Below are 19,746 nucleotides of genomic sequence, written 5' to 3'. Positions count from 1 at the left end.
CATATTGTTTTATTTGATACTGTGGGTAGGCCATATATCAGTGACTGTATAATGCCCTAATATAGGCAACATTGCCACCCGTTCCTTAAAACGTTCCGTTTTGAACCAATACAAAATGCCATTTGTACAGTATTTGTCTATCTGAATGGTCAAGCATATAAAATACAGTGTTTTAAAATTGTAGTGAGTGCATTTTTTGGTCCATCACGAAATCACTCCACAAAATTATGTTTGTCCCTTATTCCTCCTGCCTCCACCACCAGTGGGTAGCGGCTGTCAGTCAGGGCAGATTAGAGAAAATTCGGGGTTACCACCCATTCCTTAAAATACGGATTTGTTCCATATTGGAGTGCGAGATGTTGCATTCCTTAACTTTTCTGAGCTCAAGGTGGCAACCCTACCTATACCCACCACTGTTGATCTTAGAAAATGCCATAGCAACTTTCTTTGTGACATCAGAATGCAATTGAGCTCCACTTGCCCAGTGCCCCCTCATATGCGGCTGTACCCCACAGATATACGTGCCTCCCATTTTATTTTTTACATCAATGGAGGCAGCTCAAGGGCAAAAAACAATGAAGAAAATCTACAAAAAGGCCCAAGTGATGCTCCATCAAACGAAAAGAGAATGATTGGCCAGAAGAGAGATCAGTTTCAAATGGAGAGGTGTCTTGATATCCTCCTCTTGAGAGTTCGTCATAGGCAGGAGGAAAAACAGGTACAGGAAGGATGTTCCAGAGTTTACCAGCAGAGGGGATAAAAGAATGAAGATGATGGTAACTCCTACTTAACCCGGTAGCTGCGGGGATCATGTTTCTTAAATGCCCCTCTAAGCGAGAAAAATGAGAAAAAATCATCACTCACACAAACCATTTCATAATATATATCAACACATTTGTGATCAGTTTATGCATCATCTACTTTGGTGGTTTGTATCATGGCAAAAATGTGGCCCGTCGCTAGTACACAGTAAGCTACAAATTTGGCCCGTCGCTGCTACCGGGTTAAGGGATTTGGATATGATTACCATAAAAAGACCATGAAAATATCATCTGCGTGTAACATTTCTTTTGGTTACCTATACAAAAAGATTATCAATATTCTAAATTTAAAATTTAAAAGAAAACGAATCAGTTTAATGAGCAATGGGTAGGTGGTGGCCGAGTGGTTAGCGTGCGTGCCCCACATTCCCCGCGCCATGGACGACGTTGGTTCGAATACGCCCGCTACCACCTGGGATTTTTCAGTCACTGCCGAGTGGCCTAAGACCCACATGCTGTCCTGAAGACCATTCATCAACCCGGACTCTAGAAGAAACCGTCCAAGTGAATCAAGAATTGATCGAGTTCCGAAGGGCAGCATGAGCCAAGCATAAATGGCGCCACTATAAAAATTGCCTGTGCCATGACGGGCTTGGGCCGACCACCAAGCCTCTGAAGAAAGCCTACCGGCGCTACAGGCGAAGACATAAAATGGTTTGTTTTCTCTCCTAAATCTTAGATTTAGAGTATTGATAATCTTTTTAATGAGTAACAATAATAATTAAGTTTTATATGTAGATGATATTTTCGTGATCTTTTTTTGGTAAACTCTATGTAATGCTGACTTGCCTGATGGGCGAGCCTCCCATAACCCACTTAATTAGCCAAAGGGGGTACCTCTTCGGCCGACTGGTAAAGGAGAGGCTCTCCCGTTACGCTGGTCGCGGGTTCGATCCCCGGCGCCGGCAAACCTTTCCTTGTCTGGATTAATTTCTCGTGTGTTTCGTTACACGCAGAGGACATGTGTGAGTATAGAAAAGAGGAAAATTCTGGCATTTCATCTAGCATTTATTCTTTCCCAATCCAGTGAAGTACGTATACTTTGATAGTTTATTGTTGTAGGTAAACAACAATTAAGGGAGAAGGGATTGAAGCAAAACACACATGTGCTATATACAGGATCAATCAATCAATGGGGGCATACACCGGGGGATTTATATATCGCCTCGCCCACGTATATATACGCGCCAAGCCAGGGGACCCTCCGGGCGAGTATCCATGCAGGTGGCCTCTTCCCAAACCGAGTATACCTCCTGGCAGGATCTCTGAACACATATATCTAAAGGAAATTGAATTCGGGTGAAAAACACAGGATCTCATCTCATTTTACCGATGGTAGTGATGATACGAAAAAAAATATTTGAAATACAATTCTTAAGATATCACCTTGATATTTGCCTTTTAATAGTATCATATATACTGACATTAAACCATATGCACATGTCATGACGACTGGAGTACTCCTTCAGTATGGCCTAGTGAGACCCCTTAAAGTTCCATATAGTGATTGTAATATTATAAGATGCTAAAGATCGATATGTGCATGGGTATGATTGATTGATAGTTTATTGTTGCAGGTAAACAACAAGGGAAAAGGGAGGAATTAATTAACATGCCATCCCAACCCCCAGGCGCAGTACAGAGTGTGATTATACAACTATTATCATGATTTAAATTACAACTATGAAATAAGTATAATAGTTGCTGTTGGCACCTATACACTGATCAACTTGCCTACCTACAGCTACCCTAACATATGTATTCTTTCTCATGGCTGCGTTACATTACATTAATTAATTACATAGGTATTAGCCGAATTAATTACATAGGTATTAGCCGCGCCGTGGGGGAGGCGGAGAGCGGCGCGCGGCGTGGAGGACGGGACGCCGGCGAGGGCCAATGAACGGCCGACACCTGCTGCTGCTGCTGCCGCCCCGCCGCGTCTGACAGCCCCGCCGCCTGACACACGCCGCCCCGAGTGCTCGCCGGGTACGTGCAGGGCAGGGCGGGAAGGGAAGGGTTCACAGGGCGCCCATGACCCCTGACACACACGGGGCCGGGGCGTGGGGCTCCTGAGGGCGGGGCGGACGGGGCAGCTGGGGCACGCCGGGGCTGTCATCTCTTAAGGTTTTCTACACGCCGGTTATAGTTATTTTTAAAAGTTCATCCTGGCACTACTGATTGACACGGTCTCGGGGCGTGGAGCTCCTGAGGGTGGGGCGGACGGGGCAGCTGGGGCACGCCGGGGCTGTCATCTCTTAAGGTTTTCTACACGCTGGTTATAATTATTAAGAGATCATCCTGACACTACTGATTGACACGGGGCTGGGGCGTGGGGCTCTTGAGGGCGGGGCAGCTGGGGCATGCCGGGGCTGTCATCTCTTTAGGTCTTCTACATGCCAGTTATAGTTATTATTAAGAGTTCATCCTGGCACTGCTGATTGACACGGGGCCAGGGCGTGGGGCTCCTGAGGGCGGGGCAGACGGGGCTGGTGTTGGGGCTGTCATCTCTCCAGTTAAGATTTTCAACATGCCGGTCAAAGCTATTTTTAAAGAGTTGGTGCTGGTTCTGCTGGTTTCAGTCTTAACTTCCACTGATAACATTGTGACATGATGCTCAGTGGAGGATCAAATTTCACCATTATGTCTTTCTATAGTGACAATCTGTAGAGGAGAGGCATATCAGCTAAGCAACCAACCACATGAGCCTTGTAGCAAAGCATTCACAGATTATTCCTTTGCCTGCTGGTACCAACAGTGACCCTCTCCGGCAGGTTATTCCAGGGGTTCACGAATCTAGAAGGAGAAACATGTTCCCCATATGTGTGTGATGTTTTGGTGTGGGTAGTTTTGCTGGCATGTATTAACAATAACCCTTTCTGGCAGGTTATTCCAGGAGTTATGAGTCTCATGGGAGAAATCATGTTCCTCTTATGGGTGCGATGTTTTGGTATGGGTAGTTTTGCTGGTACTAACAGTGACCCTTTCCGTTAATTTATTCCAGGGGTTCACAAGTCTATAGGGGACAACATGTGCCTCTTATGGGTGCGATGTCTTAGTTTGAGTAATTTTGATGTGTCAGCAGGTGTGTGGCCCTCAAGGTGTCATATACTAGGCAGGGGAGGTGCCGGGCTTGCTGACAGTGACACAGGGCCGGGTATTAGGGTGACACAGCCAACTATGACTGGCATATTAAAAACCTTGTGGGCAGAGGCATCCTTTTACGAACAATAGCTCCTTTGCCTCATACATACACAGGGCCAGGTGTTAGTGTGCTGCAGCCAGTCAACACATGCATAGGGCCAGGTGTTCTAGTGCCACAGCCAGCCAACACACAGGGCCAGGTGTTGAGGTGCCATAGCCAGCTCAGTATTAGGGTGCCACAGCCAGACAATACAATAACACACTTTTTTTTTGCATTGCCAGGTTGAGTGCCAAGGTCAGCAAACACACACACACACACACACTAGACATTTACAGGGTTGGGAATGATACGGAGAAGAAACACGTGCCCGGGGTATTCACGGAACTATCTGCACACACTGGCTATAAGGGGCTAGGTTGATATTTAAGGGAATTAAGGGAAATATTTGTTTTAGGTTCTGAGTTTTGATAGGAGGTAATTTTCCATGATTGTTTGTTAAAATTGAATTTGCACACACATCAAAACCCCTTGAACCAGTGTTACTATAAAAAGTAAGGGAAATATCAAGAAAAACTAATGTTTCAAGATTGTAGAGCAAGGCCACCAATGAATCTGCGTGTTGTCACTCCACTTTTCCTTAACAGAACCCCAAGTAAACTGAATTGATAGTAACTTATTTCCATTTAAATACTGATATATCATTGCCAAAATATTAAGTAACCTACTGGCTTGAAGCGAGGGGCTGAGAAGACGACCAGAGGCAGGAAGCAAGAGCAGAAGTGGAAAGATATATGCTGGGAAGTTGATTCAGAGATATTCTTGCATATTTTATTTTTCTGATTTTAACTTTATTCATGTCCTAAAATAAGACAAAGGTGTTCTGGTTTATCCTGAATCAATTTCTACTCAGAATTGTGGAAAATTGAAAGCTATAGTGTGTTACTGTTTTTTGGCTCGGCATAAACATCTGTAGTGAGCACCTTCTGGGAGTTTCAGACATTTCACGAGCAGGCACAAAATAAGTGTTGGTGTTTTTAGGTGCATAGAAACATATGTTAACGATTTTGTGTCTCCCACCTCCAAGTGTTCTTCAGTCAGTCCACCTTTCTGGTAGTCTCTTCACCACCCCGTGCTGCATCCACACTTCATATAGTAGTTTGAAAGCCTCCCCTTGCTCCATTCATTACCACTCTCTAGATGTTCACTAACTCTCCTTGTGTTTCCAGGCCAACAAACATGTCTGCCCCAGTCCTGAGTTACCGCACCCGGGGATGGCTGCGAATGTCCCTCGAGAAGCAGGACACGCTCCTCAAGATGGCTGTTCTCTCCCTTGCAGCCATTCTGTGTATGTAACATCACACACCATTGAGTAGATTTTATGAGAGGCTCGTAGGGGGAGGATTTGCTTTACATACCCAGATCATCACAATAGTACTAATACCGTACTTGTCATAAATAGGATATGGTTGCCAGACAGAAAGGTTCATGTATTGTCGACTGGAAATCATGAATATTCTTTGTACAGAGATAACTTAACCTTTATATAGCATTAGTTATAAGGATGTGTAGCTTTTATGTTTATTTTTCACATTGATTATTTTTTCTCCAGCATTTTCCTGCAGGTTATTCTCCGTTCTTCGTTTCGAGTCCGTCATTCACGAATTTGATCCCTACTTCAACTACCGAACCACCAAGTTCTTGGCGGAGGAAGGCTTCTACAACTTCCACAACTGGTTTGATGACAGGGCATGGTATCCACTGGGCAGGATCATTGGAGGTAATTGTTCAGGCTCCTTATGTTAGAGTATGTTTGCCATTTTATACACATCATTGCAATTAGTACTCATTTTGGTATATTCATTGGTGTATTTCATGTCTTTTTGCAACATGTATGAATTTGTGAGTATTGAAACACTTCTCCACCCAAACTGACCTCTTGTCTGGTCTCTCGTTCTTTTTGTTTTGCCGAGGGAGCGTTTGATGGGCTTTTTTGATGTTTTTGTTTTATGCCCTGGAGCTGCCTCCCTTGCTGCTCATTATTAAAAAGTCATCAGTAATAGGACTTGGGAATGATTTGTTGTCAAGTATTTATTGTGCCTAACTTTGTTTTTTCAGGCACCATATACCCGGGGTTGATGGTGACCTCAGCCTCCATATACCACATCCTGAACTGGCTGCACATCACCATAGACGTCCGCAATGTGTGTGTCTTCCTGGCGCCTCTCTTCTCCTCCCTCACCACCATCGTCACCTACCACCTGGCTAAGGAACTCAAGGTGCCGTCAAGGGAGGTTTAGGAGGGGGAAGGGGAAGGGTTCTGTTGACAATGTAGGTGCTGTCAGGGCGGGTTTGGGAGAGGGAAGGGAAAGGGTTCTGTTGACAATGTAGGTATCTCGTCAAGGCAGGTTTTGGAGAGGGAAGGAGAAGGGTTCTATTGACAAAGTAGGTACTGTCAGGGCAGGCTTGGGATAGGGAAGGGGAAGGGTTCTGTTGACAAAGTAGGTGCTGTCAGGGCAGGTTTGGGATAGGGAAGGGGAAGGGTTCTGTTGAGAGATAGATAAGGTATGTTTGCCAACTTGTATGTGCCACTCCAGTTAATACTCATTTCGACAAAATACAAAGATGCTGTGGAAATTGAGCGGTGTAAAAATTAAATACAAAAGTGGGCAAATAATATTGAAATGATGCATACAAATTGGCTGATGTTCCCTATATTTCTTGAAGCCCCTTGTTTTCCTCCTGTATTGCATGTACCTGGCATCGTATTACATTCCCATTGATGTTGTCAGCAGAAGAGCATTGCATTCTGCTTTACTCTGATCAGTTTCTTGTCAATAGGGTTCTTCACTTCACACGGCATCAACAGCTAAAGTATTATACTGAATTTTCTGTTTCATTTTGTCGTAATCTACAAGGAAGAAAGTAAATTTTCCATTCCCTACATGATTATTTATTTTGTGTGTATGTGTGTGTAGTCATCCAGCATTGCGTTAATTTTGAAACTGACCTTAATGGCATCATGTTCACCCCCTACAGAGCCCTGGCGCGGGTCTAGTTGCGGCCGTCATGATTGCAATTGTCCCGGGCTACATCTCCCGTTCAGTGGCTGGTTCCTATGATAATGAAGGTGAGGATGCTGGATGCACTGTTTTGCCACCTGTGGGATGAGCAGGGTATGGAGTTGAAGTCACTGGAGTTTCTGGAGTCGCCTACTTTTGGCCGGAGTTGAAGTCGAAGTTGGTTAAAATATCTCTGACTGCGACTCCTTTATGTGTGGTGTGGGGTGGGGTGTAGCAAGGTTTGATTTGCCTACCACTGTACTACAGAAGAGAGGAAGGGCGAGGAGGGTGGAGTCAGAGTCAGGAGTCACAACCTAATTTTCCTGGAGTCAGCCACAATCTAAAATTTCCTGAAGTCAGAGTCAGAGTTGAAATTTCTTATATCCGACCTCACACCCCTGAAAAAATGGATACACTCTTTTCTACTGAGACATGTTAATATTGCATAGCTAACTCTTTTCTGATACCCTACGCCCCTGTCCACCCAGCAGTGAATGGGTACAAGGTATTAATCGGGGGTTGTGTCCCATCTCCTGGGATCTGTTCCCTTCCCCTACCTTCTATAATTTCTTCCCCTTCTGTCTCTCTCCGGCACACGACCACAGATGTTGCGCCGACTAAACGAAACTTTTCTGCATAGCTAACTTTATTTCCTTGACTCTGCAGGTATTGCAATCTTCTGTATGCTGTTGACCTACTACATGTGGATCAAGGCAGTGAAGACGGGAACGCTCTTCTGGTCAACGATGTCGGCTCTGGCTTACTTCTACATGGTAAGTAACTATTGCCTGGTTCTTTATTTCTTATTACCTTTGACAAATTGAAGTATTGTCAGGGGTCTTAATAGCAACCCTTTGGTAGAGAAGCAAAGCACTTGTCCAGCAATTGGGAGAGAAGTGGAAGTAAGCATCCTTTGGGTATTGAGGATTGACAGATAAAGAATAAGGAGGTGTAGGAGAGGTGCAAAATGCTAGTCATGTGAAGGGTATAAAATAGGTTTAGTTATGGGCATATGAAAAGGGATAGTGTACAAGATTAATTAAGGGGATAGTAGCTATAGTATATAGGTATCGGGACACCTCTCCTCCCGAAATTGACCTATCTTTCGGCCACTCCTCTAACTCTTTTTTAGGAGCAGTGAGTAGTGGGCTTATTTTTTTTTTTTTTTTATACCATTTGTTACCCTTTTTTTATCCCCTTGAACTGACTCCTCTGCTGTAAAAAAAAAAAAAAAAAAAAAAGAAAGTACATCATCATCAGCTTGAATTTTCATTGCTTTTTTGGCAACAACATGGTGCCTGTCATGAACTTGGCCAAACTCTCCTATGGTATGGTTCTGTTTGTAAGTGAAGGCTTGCTAATGACAGTGTGTTGTTGCCTCCCTCAGGTGTCCTCGTGGGGTGGCTATGTGTTCCTCATCAACATCATCCCCCTGCACGTGCTCATCCTCATGATCACTGGGCGCTTCTCTCACCGCGTCTATGTTGCCTACTCCACGCTGTACGTCATCGGCACCATCCTCTCCATGCAGATCTCCTTCGTTGGGTTCCAGCCCGTCTCCACCTCAGAGCACATGGGGGTGAGTGCTTGCCTCCTTGCTGAAGCCACCCAGTCACTCTTGATTCTGTTTAGTTTTCTCTTGTTTGTTTGTCATGTCTTGAAAATGCCCTTGAATTGTTTAATACTATCGGTTCTATTTCTAGGGGGTGACAGTTTTATATATTTTGTAGCACTTTGTTTCTAAAGCTGTGATTTTCAACTTTTTATCTTGTAACCTTTTACCCCTTTACCTCAATGATTTGTGTGACAATGATGTTCTCATCCGGAATATGAAATTAACAAGTAGAGTATAATTTATGATACACATTCACCCCCCCCTTCCTCTCCTACCCACACAGAGGAATTACTGTATGAATTTTTTTAATGTTAAGCTGATGACTAGATTTATCAGGGTTGCTTCCATTAATTACTTGGGATCATATGGAATGAACTTGGATTTTGATGACTTAACTGTGTGTACAAGTTGCTGTTCTAGACCTTCATTGCTTTATGACAGGGTGGCCTTTTAAACCAGTCACTCCTGTTTTCTCTCAAATTTATTGATTTCACACAAAAATGTTAATAAGGGAAAGAGACGTGATGAACAAAGTAATGTTTGATTGTCTAAAGAACCACAAACTTTCACGGTCAGGCATCAGGGGAGTAATACCGTTTCCCCTGTCCACCCAGCAGTGAATGGGTATCAGGTATTAATTGGGGGTTGTGTCTCATCTCCTGGGATCTGCTCCCTTCTCCTATAATTGCTTCCCCCTCCTGTCTCTCTCCGGCATATGACCACAGATGTTGCGCCGACTAAACAAAACTTTCCAACTTTCCCCTCTCGTAGGCATTCGGTGTGTTTGGCCTCTGCCAGATCCATGCCTTTGTGGACTACGTGCGCTCCAGGCTCAACAAGGCCCAGTTTGAGGTACTGTTCCGTGCTGTCATCTCCACCGTGGCAGCTACTGGTATTCTGGTGCTGGTGGTGCTGACAGCCATGGGCAAGATTGCTCCCTGGACGGGCCGCTTCTACTCCCTGCTGGACCCATCCTACGCCAAGAACAACATCCCCATCATTGCCTCCGTCTCTGAGCACCAGCCCACCGCCTGGTCATCATTTTACTTTGACCTTCAGATGCTCACCTTCATGTTTCCTGTTGGTCTCTATTTCTGCTTCTCCAACCTCACTGACGAGAACATTTTCATCATCCTCTATGGAGTCCTCAGCATCTACTTTGCTGTAAGTGTGTCTGTATTTATTTACCTAGTTGTAGTATACAGGATTTAAGCTGACCTCCTGTTGTCCTGTCTCCATATATGCATTCGTCTGCCTGGGAATTGATCTTGGCACCTCTTGGTTGTGAGGCGAGTGTGCTAGCCACTGCACCACGGAGCTCAACCACTGACCACCGCACTACTGTGTGTGTGTGTGGTTGGACATGTCATGCATACATATGTTTACTAGCTATTTAAACAAGCAATGTTACAGAATAGGTGCTGTCATTGAGATTATTTTTTATAAACAGCTGTATAAACTTGAGTTAACTTCAGTGGGTGAATCAAGGTGGATCTTATATAGAACAATAGACATGGAATAGACAAAAAGGGTTTTCATTATTTAGTAACTTAATCACCACTCCTAATCACTACTTGCACCACAAACAGTTGAAAGAGTGAACTTAGAGAAGTGTAACTTTCATGTTATCCTTTTGGCCTTTAAATTTCGAAGAAAAGTGTTGGAATTGAAATTTTATGTGCTTCATAGTTTTAACCGTGGACCTCTCCTCACTGCAGGGAGTGATGGTGCGTCTGATGCTGGTGTTGGCGCCCGTCATGTGCATCCTCTCAGGCATCGCGGTCTCTTCCATGCTGTCCACCTACATGAGGCAAATAGACGAAGTGAAGACCGAGAAAAAGAAGACCAAGTTTGAGGGCAACTACTTCATGCGCAGCGAGGTAGGCAGGTTTGATTGAGGAGATAAGTGTATTTTTGATTGTCACCTTCCTGTTTAATGACTAGAGTAAAAGCCCAGTTATTGATATCAGCATTTCTTTAACAACATTATCTGCCTGGGGGATAGAGAGGGTCTGGTTGCCTCACACAGCACTGATCACCCTCATTTATAATCCTTTTCCTATACTTATCATGCACTCCAACCAGCTATTTTACTTGTTTTCACATTTTTTTTGCCAGTGATCTGAAGGCATTAAGACATTGGGGAAGGCCTTTGATAGATGGAAATAGGACTGTGAGAATATTGCTTACCACAACTCCCACACCTACACTCTCTCCCTCTCCAGATTGCAACATTCTTTGTGTGTGTGATGTCAGTGTTCCTGGTCATGTACACACTGCACTGCACTTGGGTCACCTCGGAGGCGTACAGTTCCCCCTCTATTGTGCTGTCTGCCCGGGGTCACGATGGCTCCAGGATTATCTTTGATGACTTCCGGGAGGCATACTACTGGCTCAGGCACAACACCCCACAGGTTTGTTTTGCTTGCCTGGTTGGTAAGGTGAGATAAGCTCAATTTTTTGACACCTAGGCTTTTTTTTACTAAAACATGTGCTCATGTTTCTCCACTGTCATGTAAGATTTTGTGGATGTTTTCAGCCAAGAATTTTTTTTTAAATAGTAGTTAGTTTCAGTGATTATTTGTAGTTTTAGTGACAATTTTTCAAACATTTGTCTCTGGCTAATGTATGGCAACCATTGTCTGCACAGGATGCAAAGGTCATGTCTTGGTGGGATTATGGCTACCAGATCACTGCCATGGCTAATCGAACCATCCTGGTGGACAACAACACGTGGAACAACACTCACATCTCTCGTGTGGGTCAGGCCATGGCCAGCACAGAGGACAAGGCTTACGAGATCATGCGAGAGTTGGACGTTGACTATGTGTTGGTCATCTTTGGGGGACTCACTGGCTACTCATCAGATGGTAAGGGAGTGTGGATGTGCCTTTGATGCTAATTCAGTATGAAATTTATATAACATGAGGAAGGCTCCAAAGAGAGTTGTGTTCAGTAAGTTTTGCCCTTTTGTGAAGTGTATTTATTGCAATTAGTGATTTTAACACTTCTGTAACATTGGACTACTAATGAAAAGTTTCAGCACAACTTATCTTCTATACATAAGAGTTTCAGCTGGTGCAAAAAGCCTTCTACTACTAGTGTATCTGAAAGTTTCCCTAATTGTATATTGTGTATGTTAGTAGGATCGTGAATTATAAAATTATATATGAGATTTTTTCTAATGTGCCCATTCTAAGAGAATGAGGCAAGTCACTGATAGGGCAAGTTAGCCAGTCATTGGACATCATGCTTCCACCCTCAGCCAATAAGAGGCCAGAAGAGACTCAGTCAGTTAGAGGCTGATGCAGCCAGTCAGTGGTGGCACTGCTCTCCCCTTCAGCCAGTAGGGGACCTGGATGGACTCGGTCACTGAAAGACTGACCCAGCCAGTCAGGCCAGCAGTGACTCTGATCTCATCTTGAGCCAATCAGAGATCTAGTGAGACTCAGTCACCGAGAGGCTGACATGCCAACCATTGGTCATGTTATGCCAGTCAGGGTCCAGGAGGGCCAGGAGTCTCTTACCTGCTGCACTTTATTACTGCCATGCCACATTCTACATATTTCAATGCCTGTTTCTCTGTTTCTGTGTGAGTGATTTGCCTCACCTGCATGGAGTTGTTCCTCACCTTATCACTCACTAAAAAGATTTGTGTAATATTGATTGTGGGCCTGAGGTCCACTTTCAAAACTCCTCATCGTGCCCCCTCCAGGGCATCGCAGTGAAACAACTCAAATCTGTTCAAGAAGTGTGTCAATCTGAACATTATATTTTTATGTAGCTCTTTTCAAGCATTGACGATGCAGAGCATCCAAGTATGTGGTAGTCATTGATGACAATGACAATGTACCTGTGTGTCTCAAGTATCTTCACTTTATTCTCTAGACATAAACAAGTTCCTCTGGATGGTGCGTATCGGGGGCAGCACAGAGAAGGGCACACACATCAAGGAGCACGACTACTACACACCCGCCGGGGAGTTCAGGGTGGACAAGGAAGGCTCCCCAACCCTCCTCAATTGCCTCATGTACAAGATGTGTTACTACAGATTTGGCCAAGTGTACACAGAGGGAGGTGAGTTGTTTATTTGTGCTAATGTAATTATTATTGTCAATATATACTTGTGTGTGTGTGATTATATGAAAATAGAAAATATACATAATTCTTTATTAAAAGTTGACAACCATGGGATGAAAATATACAAACAGATCTCAGTATGATAACAAACATAAATGATAATTGTAATTTATGAAAGAAAATGACTGGGAAGGAAGGAAATTAATTTACAGATAAGACAAAACAACATACATTGCAGTAGTATTACATATAGGGATTTTTTTCATGCTTGCATGCATATGTGTGCATGCATGCAAATTTTTAAAACATGTTAAGAGATACAACAGGAGAGAGTGGTTTAGTTGGCTTTATATTCATGTCCGAAATAAGAGAGAAATCTGGAGGCCCCACAAGAATAAAAAGTGTACAGTGATGTACACCTTACTGCTCTCATAGTGAAGAATGGACCAACTTTGCACAAGGCACCCTAGGGTGTTCATTGTGCTTCTTCCTGATCAAGTATTGTTCCTTTAACCGTTTCCATCCGTGACGCAGACATCGGCATCACAGTATGGAAAGGGTCAAGAGGAAATGGAAGAGGATTAATCCTCTTCTACACCTCTCAATCAATCCTCCTCTAAATTCCTCTTAATCCTCTTCCATTTCCTCTTAAGAGGTTTAGAAGAGGACTAACCCTTTCCATATGGTGACGCCGTCGGACGCCGACGTCGCCGGAGTGAAAGGGTTAAATCCTTAAGTTGGGGTTTAGCATTAAATGGTACTATCATATTTCCAAGTCCTCCATTGTTTCATATTTCAGGTAAGCCTCCCGGCTACGACAGAGTACGAAATGTTGAAATTGGCAACAAGGACTTTGAGTTGGATGTTCTTGAGGAGGCCTACACCACCGAGCACTGGATCGTCCGTATCTATAAGGTCAAAGATTTGCCCAACAGAGGGGCCTAAGCCCATGACATAGTATTAATATGTACAGAACCGGATAATCCAGTTTTGTGTTGTCTATCAGTTCAATATTAATTTGTTTAGGGGTGCTTCTCTTCAGCATTGTTATTCGTGCAAGCTTCGTGGCCACATTCCTTCCATTTGATGAAATATTTTTGTTGAGTACAGGGGCTTTGTGAGGTGCAGGTGACCCAGGTGGGATGAGTGAGGGAAGTCAAAGTCATGCTCAGCCTTTGGAGGTTACTGACAATAGAGTCATTATCTTGATGTGCTTGCAGGTATGCTATTTTGATTTTGATTTCTCTACTTATGAATGTTTCTACTTCAGTTTCCCCTTGCTATTGTATTTGTGTACATAACCCACTGGAGCAGTGTTTTACAAGCTGTATTTTTATATACCATGATGTTGCACACAATGATGTATAGCATTGCAGAAACTAAAGAGTGTCAATTAGCTGAGTTAGGTAAGATGATGTTACCCTCCAAAATTCTTTAAGCTGTCATAGTGACTTTATCGTCTCAGGGGCATTTGTATGACTTTGAAACTACTGCTAATACTACTGTTACTACGCTGTGCAGCTCGTGTGAAGGGAGTCACCTTATACTGACCACTCAAATGATATGTTTTGTTCTAAGTAATATAAATAATGTGTATGAATACTGGTACAAAATAGTCAAGTTGCTCTTCCCATTTCAGGAGTGTTTAGTTTTGTCATCGTCAGTTCCCCCTGCTCTCAGACACATGGAGGTGTTGGTTTATGATTTTGTTTTGTTTCTGGTAGGGAGCCATAGGAGTAGCCTCTTCACCTACGTTAACAGTGCCCCTGGGCACCACCTGAAGGCCATGGAGGCATGGCACAGAGACTGTTCTGCCAGTGGCTGTCAGTTGTGGCACAAACCCACTCTGCTGAATGGGTCAGGTTGTGTGATATGTACATAAGATCTTGACTAGCTTCATCTATGGGTGTTAAATAGTTATAACTATGTATATGTGCCTGTTTTTTCTATGGGTAACTATTCCCCATTAATACAGACTTAACAGTATGATGATTGTGGTGTTTTATATCTGATATTTTTCCATTGATTTTTCATTGTGTTGCTTTTATAGTAACATGAGTGTTGGTAGGCCATTTTCTTCCTTGCATAGCTCTGAAATTATTTTTTTTACTCCTTTCATGTTGTTGCACTTTATATACGGTAATTATTTTTCATTCATTGAATTTCATTTATATCTTCTTTTTATTCCTAACAAATCTCCATCACCTTTGCACAACAGTACTTTCTGAAAAGACCACCAGAGGGACACCTTTGAATCGGGTTCACCTACGCCTCTTTGCCGGTTGCAAACTTTCAGAAAGAAAGCTTTCAGAAGGTGATGACAGAGGACCATCACAGGGCTGCTGGCGCCAGCAGGCTCGCCGAGACTGATGCTGGAACTTTTTTATCTCCTCTCTGAACTGACTACTTCGAAAATTGTATACCCATGGGTTCCATGCAGAGCCTGCCATGAAGAGCCACCATGAGAGGTGAGAAAACAGTGGCTGCTGATGGAACTTGTAAAAGATTGAGTTCATTGTTATGTTGATGGTCAAGGGGATGGTGGAAGTGAGAAAGAGGGTGAGCATCAGGGTCATGGTAGTCAGCACATGTCTGTTGTCTCGACTGTACTTCCTTGAGGCCTTCATCTTGAGGCTTCTCCACTCGGCCGCCACGTGAAGCTGTTCCCTCACATAGTTCAGTATGGCCAGTGCTGAGAATATGACAACAGAAATTCCCAGCGTGAGGTAGACTGCAAACTGCCCGTGGTAGATAACGTAACGAGCCCCACCTGCACCAAACCCCGATGCCCCTGTAGGAAGCTTTTCAAAGGTGAGCCACTGGAAGCCAAGAATGCCTCCTTCAGAAGCTGCAAACCAGAAAGCATTGGCGAAGCTGGTTATCCAAGCAACTGTGATGGCCAACACCGTCCGATGATAATTAAAATAATCCCTGTACCGTAGGTACCGACCTGTGATGACAAACCGCTCTAGGCTGAGCACCAGCAGCATCAGCAGAGACACTGTGGAGGTGGTGTTAAACAGTATGGACTGAAAAAGTGGAAAGCCACGCCACCCATGTAAAGCATTTGTAATGTAAATGGAATCTGACACATTTACGGGGCTTGTAGTGAGATGCATCTCTGCCGTCACTGTGAAGTACTGTGGCAGGGAGAGGAAGGGAGTCAAGTGTCGTATAAATGCTGGAACAATGATAAAGGTTGCGGTGAGCAGGTCGGCAAAGGATAAGGAGGTACGGAGCAAGCTGGATTCCTGTCTGCGGTGACCCCCACTCACCATCACCACCATCACCAGCAGGTTGCCCCCAACACCCCCTACCATCACGCAGCCCACCAGCACCAGCAGCAGCACCTCCCCTGCCTGGCATGCTAGGGGCAGGTAACTCCAGGCACCGTTGAGCCCATGAGCCTCCGGCAAGCCTGCCCATATCACCAGATAGAGTGGGTAGCAGCAAGGCCAGTGGTTGTTGGTAAGAAGGTACAGTGTTCCGTTGTACTGTCGATACAAGTGCTTAAGACTCTTGGTCATATAGCCACACGAGGGGACCTCAGGGTTATGTATAGTGTTAAGGAGGCGGTATTCCAACCCATCCACTTCGCTGTCCACCACACCCTGCCAACCCTCACAGAATTCTTGGAAACAATAAGTGTCATTCTCCAGTAGAAAACCAGCTAGAAAAATATCATTTGATGAAGGATGACAATCATGAGAATGCAAAAACACTACTTTTTCCTTCCAGCAGATGGTCAGGAAATCTCTCTCCTCACAGTCGTAGAATCTCCGGAAAAGAGGAAGGCAACCCCTTACAAAATTTTTGTGAGTGATCACTGTCAGGGGCCCCACGTCAGAGCGGTACACTCCAATATCAAAGCTCTGTGGGTTGCTTTCTGTTAAAGTGTAAATCCTGCGGCAGATTTCCATAGTGTCTGTAGATTGTGTAAACTTGCGATCATATTGTAGGCAAGTTTCCCAAGGAAAACCAAGGAAGCTGGGAGAGAAAGTTTCTGGAGGGTGATCACAAAGGAACATATTGTCGACTGTACTCTGTAACGAAGGGTCGTCTGGAGGAGGCGTGCTTGTGCTGGTTGTTACACGAGGCATTCCTGTTGCATTTCGTTTGGTCCGGAAGGGCTTTGTCGCTGGTGCCCCACTGACGGCCTTAGAGACGAGATTATGTTCATCTCGTGCGTAATCAGTGTGGTAATGACCTGAAAGTTGTTGAACACTTGAAGTCGTCGGGACCTCGGCGCGGCCAACGACACTGTGTCTTAACAACTTGAGAGTCAAATAGCGAATCGAGGCTTCATTTTGTGTCTCATATTGTTGGGGTATCTTTGCGTGCGTCTCGGGAGGCCGGGGCGGGGTGGCGGGCAAGGCGCTGTGTATCTCTCGGCCACTCTGCCTCCCCGTCAGAGTGCGAGTGTCCTGCGGTCTCGCGGCTGCCACGCGGACGTCACATTGGTCATCTGGCAACGCTGAACTAACGGAGTCTAAAATGGCGAGGAGAAAAACTGCGGAAAGAATTCTTGAGTTTTGGCAGGACGTGACTCCCATTTTGTGCAGTTCTGGAAGAGGGAAACAAGGACGTGTGTTAAGGAAGTGATTGATTGATTGTTTATTGTTGCAAGTAAACAACAAAGGAGAAGGGAGGAGCATGCCATCCCAACCCCCAGGCAGTACAGAGTGTGATTATACAACAGGATACATGTTGTATTTTTTAAGGAAGTGTTCGGACAGTATTCAGTCACTTGAGGTCCCTCCCTCCTCTCCCTCAAGAAAACTCAAGTTGAATTTAATACGGTCGTCATCGTCACAGAGGACATTATATGCATTTAGTACGCATTGCTAGGTAAGGCATCTTTCACCGAGGTTCCTTGAGTAGGCTAACAGCATATCGCTTTCAACTAGGCGCGTTTTATTGCCTTATGGGCCATTATAGGCACAATAATTTGTTGACGGTGAAGCATGGTATATCTACAACTCCGGTCATTAAACAATCATTAGTAATTAATATACGGCAATGATCGACCTTTGCGAATAATCATTTTCACTAAATATCATAACTATAAGTAGAATGTGGGTAACCTTCTCTGAAATATCATACCTATGAGTAGAATGTGGTTACCTTCTCTGAAATATCGTACCTATAAGTAGAATGTGGTTACCTTCTCTGAAATATCGTACCTATAAGTAGAATGTGGTTACCTTCTCTGAAATATCGTACCTATAAGTAGAATGTGGTTACCTTCTCTGAAATATCGTACCTATAAGTGGAATGTGGTTACCTTCTCTGAAATATCGTACCTATAAGTAGAATGTGGTTACCTTCTCTGAAATATCGTACCTATAAGTAGAATGTGGTTACCTTCTCTGAAATATCGTACCTATAAGTGGAATGTGGTTACCTTCTCTGAAATATCGTACCTATAACTAGAATGTGATTACCTTCTCTGAAATATCCACTTGTGTAATCGTCACCAAACGGGCTGTGTGGGCTAGCAGGCAAAAGAGCAGCGGGGACAACGATCACTGCTGGTATGAACTATTGAAGCAGCACGAGCAACGATGCCAGATTGTCGTACTCAGAGCCTCGTATATACCGGTTTCTAACTCATAACTATTCCCAAACATCACCAATAATTAACCATTTTAACGATCAGTATATATGAAACCAGTTATTGTGGCGGAAATCGGCAAACAGGAGACAGAGTACGACAATCTGGCAACGTTGAGCACGAGTCGGGTTGTGGGGGCTCCATGCTGACTCAGGAGACACTGGTGACAGGATATCCCGGACTTATCGCTTTGCTTCCTGTAGTCACACATTAACTCCACGCTGTCGAGTGTTTGAGAGTAATGGTCACTGATACGTGTGTTTGTCCCTTCTCGATATTGATACTTCTGATCCAAGGAGACAATTGTGGTAGTCTCTTCTCATACACTCCTACCCTCCATTATCATTCCTGAAATCCTTCTCGCCTTCCCTTCAGTACTTTCCTGTTTTTCACCGCATCTATACCTTCCTTGGTCACTTTCATGCCTGGATATATACTTTATCCACCATTTCCAGCACATTGTTTTTAAGTATATACCCATGGATTCCTATACCGGCAAAACTCCATGACCTTATACACTTCATTTCCCTTAATTTCAGGACACACACACACACACACACACACACACACACACACACACACACACAAAATGGACTTACCAACATTAGAACAAAGAAGAGAAAGAGGAGACCTAATACAAATATATAGGCTATTGAGTAAAATATGGAAGAGGTAGATAACGAGAAATTACTACTAAGAGAAGAACCTTCCAGCAGGAATAGGACATAGTAAAAAGTTGAGGAAGGGAAGATGCTCAAGAGACATAAAGAAATATAGCTTCCCACAAAGAAATATAGAGGTTTGGAACAGACTAAGTGAAAAAATAGTATCGGCGAAGAGTGTGCAGATCGAGCTTCAGCCCCACTGGGTCTTCTCCTTGAAAGAATTGGGTATCTACCAGTCTGGGGGGTTGCGCGCATGCTTTGCTCATATCCCCAACGAAATATCAAAAAGAAAAAAAGCTTCAAGGAAAAGTTGGATAATTATAGATACGGAGACGGGACCACACGAGCGTAAGCCCAGGCCCTGTAAAATTACAACTAGGTAAATACACACACACACACATACTAATACCTGAGAGGGGGAGACCAAGGGGACGCCCTCGTAACTCGTGGCTGGGGCAAGTCAGCCGATCTTGCCGGAAAGGACTTGGGATGGACAGGCCGGCAACTACGTGGGAGCTTGCTCGGGAGGACCGCCGGGAGTATGAATATTGGATGTCGAGTGAGTGAAGCGACGCACCCCCGGACGTATGCTCCCTGTTAGTTAATTACTCTACTGTCAATGTCTTTTATTGTTAATATCAATGTTTGCTCGTCGAGGGAACTGTTTGGGTCTATATAAGTATTTTTTCATGGATCATCATCATCATCACACTACTACTACTACTACTACTACTACTTTTCTCTCTA

At 44.1% G+C, this 19,746-nt stretch overlaps 2 protein-coding genes and 1 long non-coding RNA gene across 5 annotated transcripts; 1 reads left to right on the top strand and 2 right to left on the bottom strand.

Annotated features, from left to right (window-relative positions):
• Positions 1–2,645: 2,645 nt before the first annotated feature.
• Positions 2,646–14,712, top strand: LOC126988017 (dolichyl-diphosphooligosaccharide--protein glycosyltransferase subunit STT3A-like). 3 transcript variants are annotated; one of them, XM_050845749.1, is made up of 13 exons: positions 2,646–2,810; positions 5,193–5,311; positions 5,576–5,743; positions 6,082–6,242; positions 7,003–7,093; positions 7,692–7,798; positions 8,413–8,604; positions 9,412–9,804; positions 10,359–10,520; positions 10,866–11,054; positions 11,291–11,510; positions 12,529–12,717; positions 13,520–14,712. In XM_050845749.1, the coding sequence occupies exons 2-13, from the start codon at positions 5,203–5,205 to the stop codon at positions 13,663–13,665; spliced, it is 2,127 nt and encodes a 708-aa protein (XP_050701706.1). In that variant the 5' UTR covers positions 2,646–2,810; positions 5,193–5,202; the 3' UTR covers positions 13,666–14,712. The 3 variants fall into 3 exon arrangements, with proteins under 3 accessions (XP_050701706.1, XP_050701708.1, XP_050701707.1); XM_050845751.1 differs by lacking the exon at positions 2,646–2,810 and adding an exon at positions 2,929–2,948; XM_050845750.1 differs by lacking the exon at positions 2,646–2,810 and adding an exon at positions 3,066–3,084.
• On the bottom strand, positions 14,284–19,533 carry LOC126988016 (uncharacterized). Its single transcript, XM_050845748.1, has 2 exons — positions 19,409–19,533; positions 14,284–17,284 (listed from the first exon to the last, which is right to left on the bottom strand). Exon 2 carries the CDS (start codon positions 17,271–17,273, stop codon positions 14,982–14,984), a length of 2,292 nt encoding a protein of 763 aa, XP_050701705.1. The 5' UTR covers positions 17,274–17,284; positions 19,409–19,533; the 3' UTR covers positions 14,284–14,981.
• Positions 17,832–19,402, bottom strand: LOC126988021 (uncharacterized). The gene is made up of 3 exons (XR_007741389.1): positions 18,144–19,402; positions 18,024–18,103; positions 17,832–17,983 (listed from the first exon to the last, which is right to left on the bottom strand). It is a non-coding gene; the product is annotated as an uncharacterized LOC126988021 (long non-coding RNA).
• Positions 19,534–19,746: the final 213 nt, after the last annotated feature.

Source organism: Eriocheir sinensis, chromosome 67 (genome assembly GCF_024679095.1).
Source record: "Eriocheir sinensis breed Jianghai 21 chromosome 67, ASM2467909v1, whole genome shotgun sequence".
In the NCBI taxonomy this organism is placed as follows: domain Eukaryota; kingdom Metazoa; phylum Arthropoda; class Malacostraca; order Decapoda; family Varunidae; genus Eriocheir; species Eriocheir sinensis.
Note: the sequence above shows the minus strand (reverse complement) of the source record. Positions and strands in the feature narration are given on the sequence as shown.

What these genes read in the sequence shown, in the direction of transcription:
- LOC126988017 (XM_050845749.1), top strand. Translation starts at nt 5,203, where the DNA reads ATGTCTGCCCCAGTCCTGAGTTACCGCACCCGGGGATGGCTGCGAATG. An exon ending in ACCTGGCTAAGGAACTCAAG is followed by an intron (nt 6,243 to 7,002) that starts GTGCCGTCAAGG and finishes CACCCCCTACAG; the next exon opens with AGCCCTGGCGCGGGTCTAGT. An exon ending in TGGTTCCTATGATAATGAAG is followed by an intron (nt 7,094 to 7,691) that starts GTGAGGATGCTG and finishes TTGACTCTGCAG; the next exon opens with GTATTGCAATCTTCTGTATG.
- LOC126988016 (XM_050845748.1), bottom strand. Translation starts at nt 17,273, where the DNA reads ATGGGAGTCACGTCCTGCCAAAACTCAAGAATTCTTTCCGCAGTTTTT.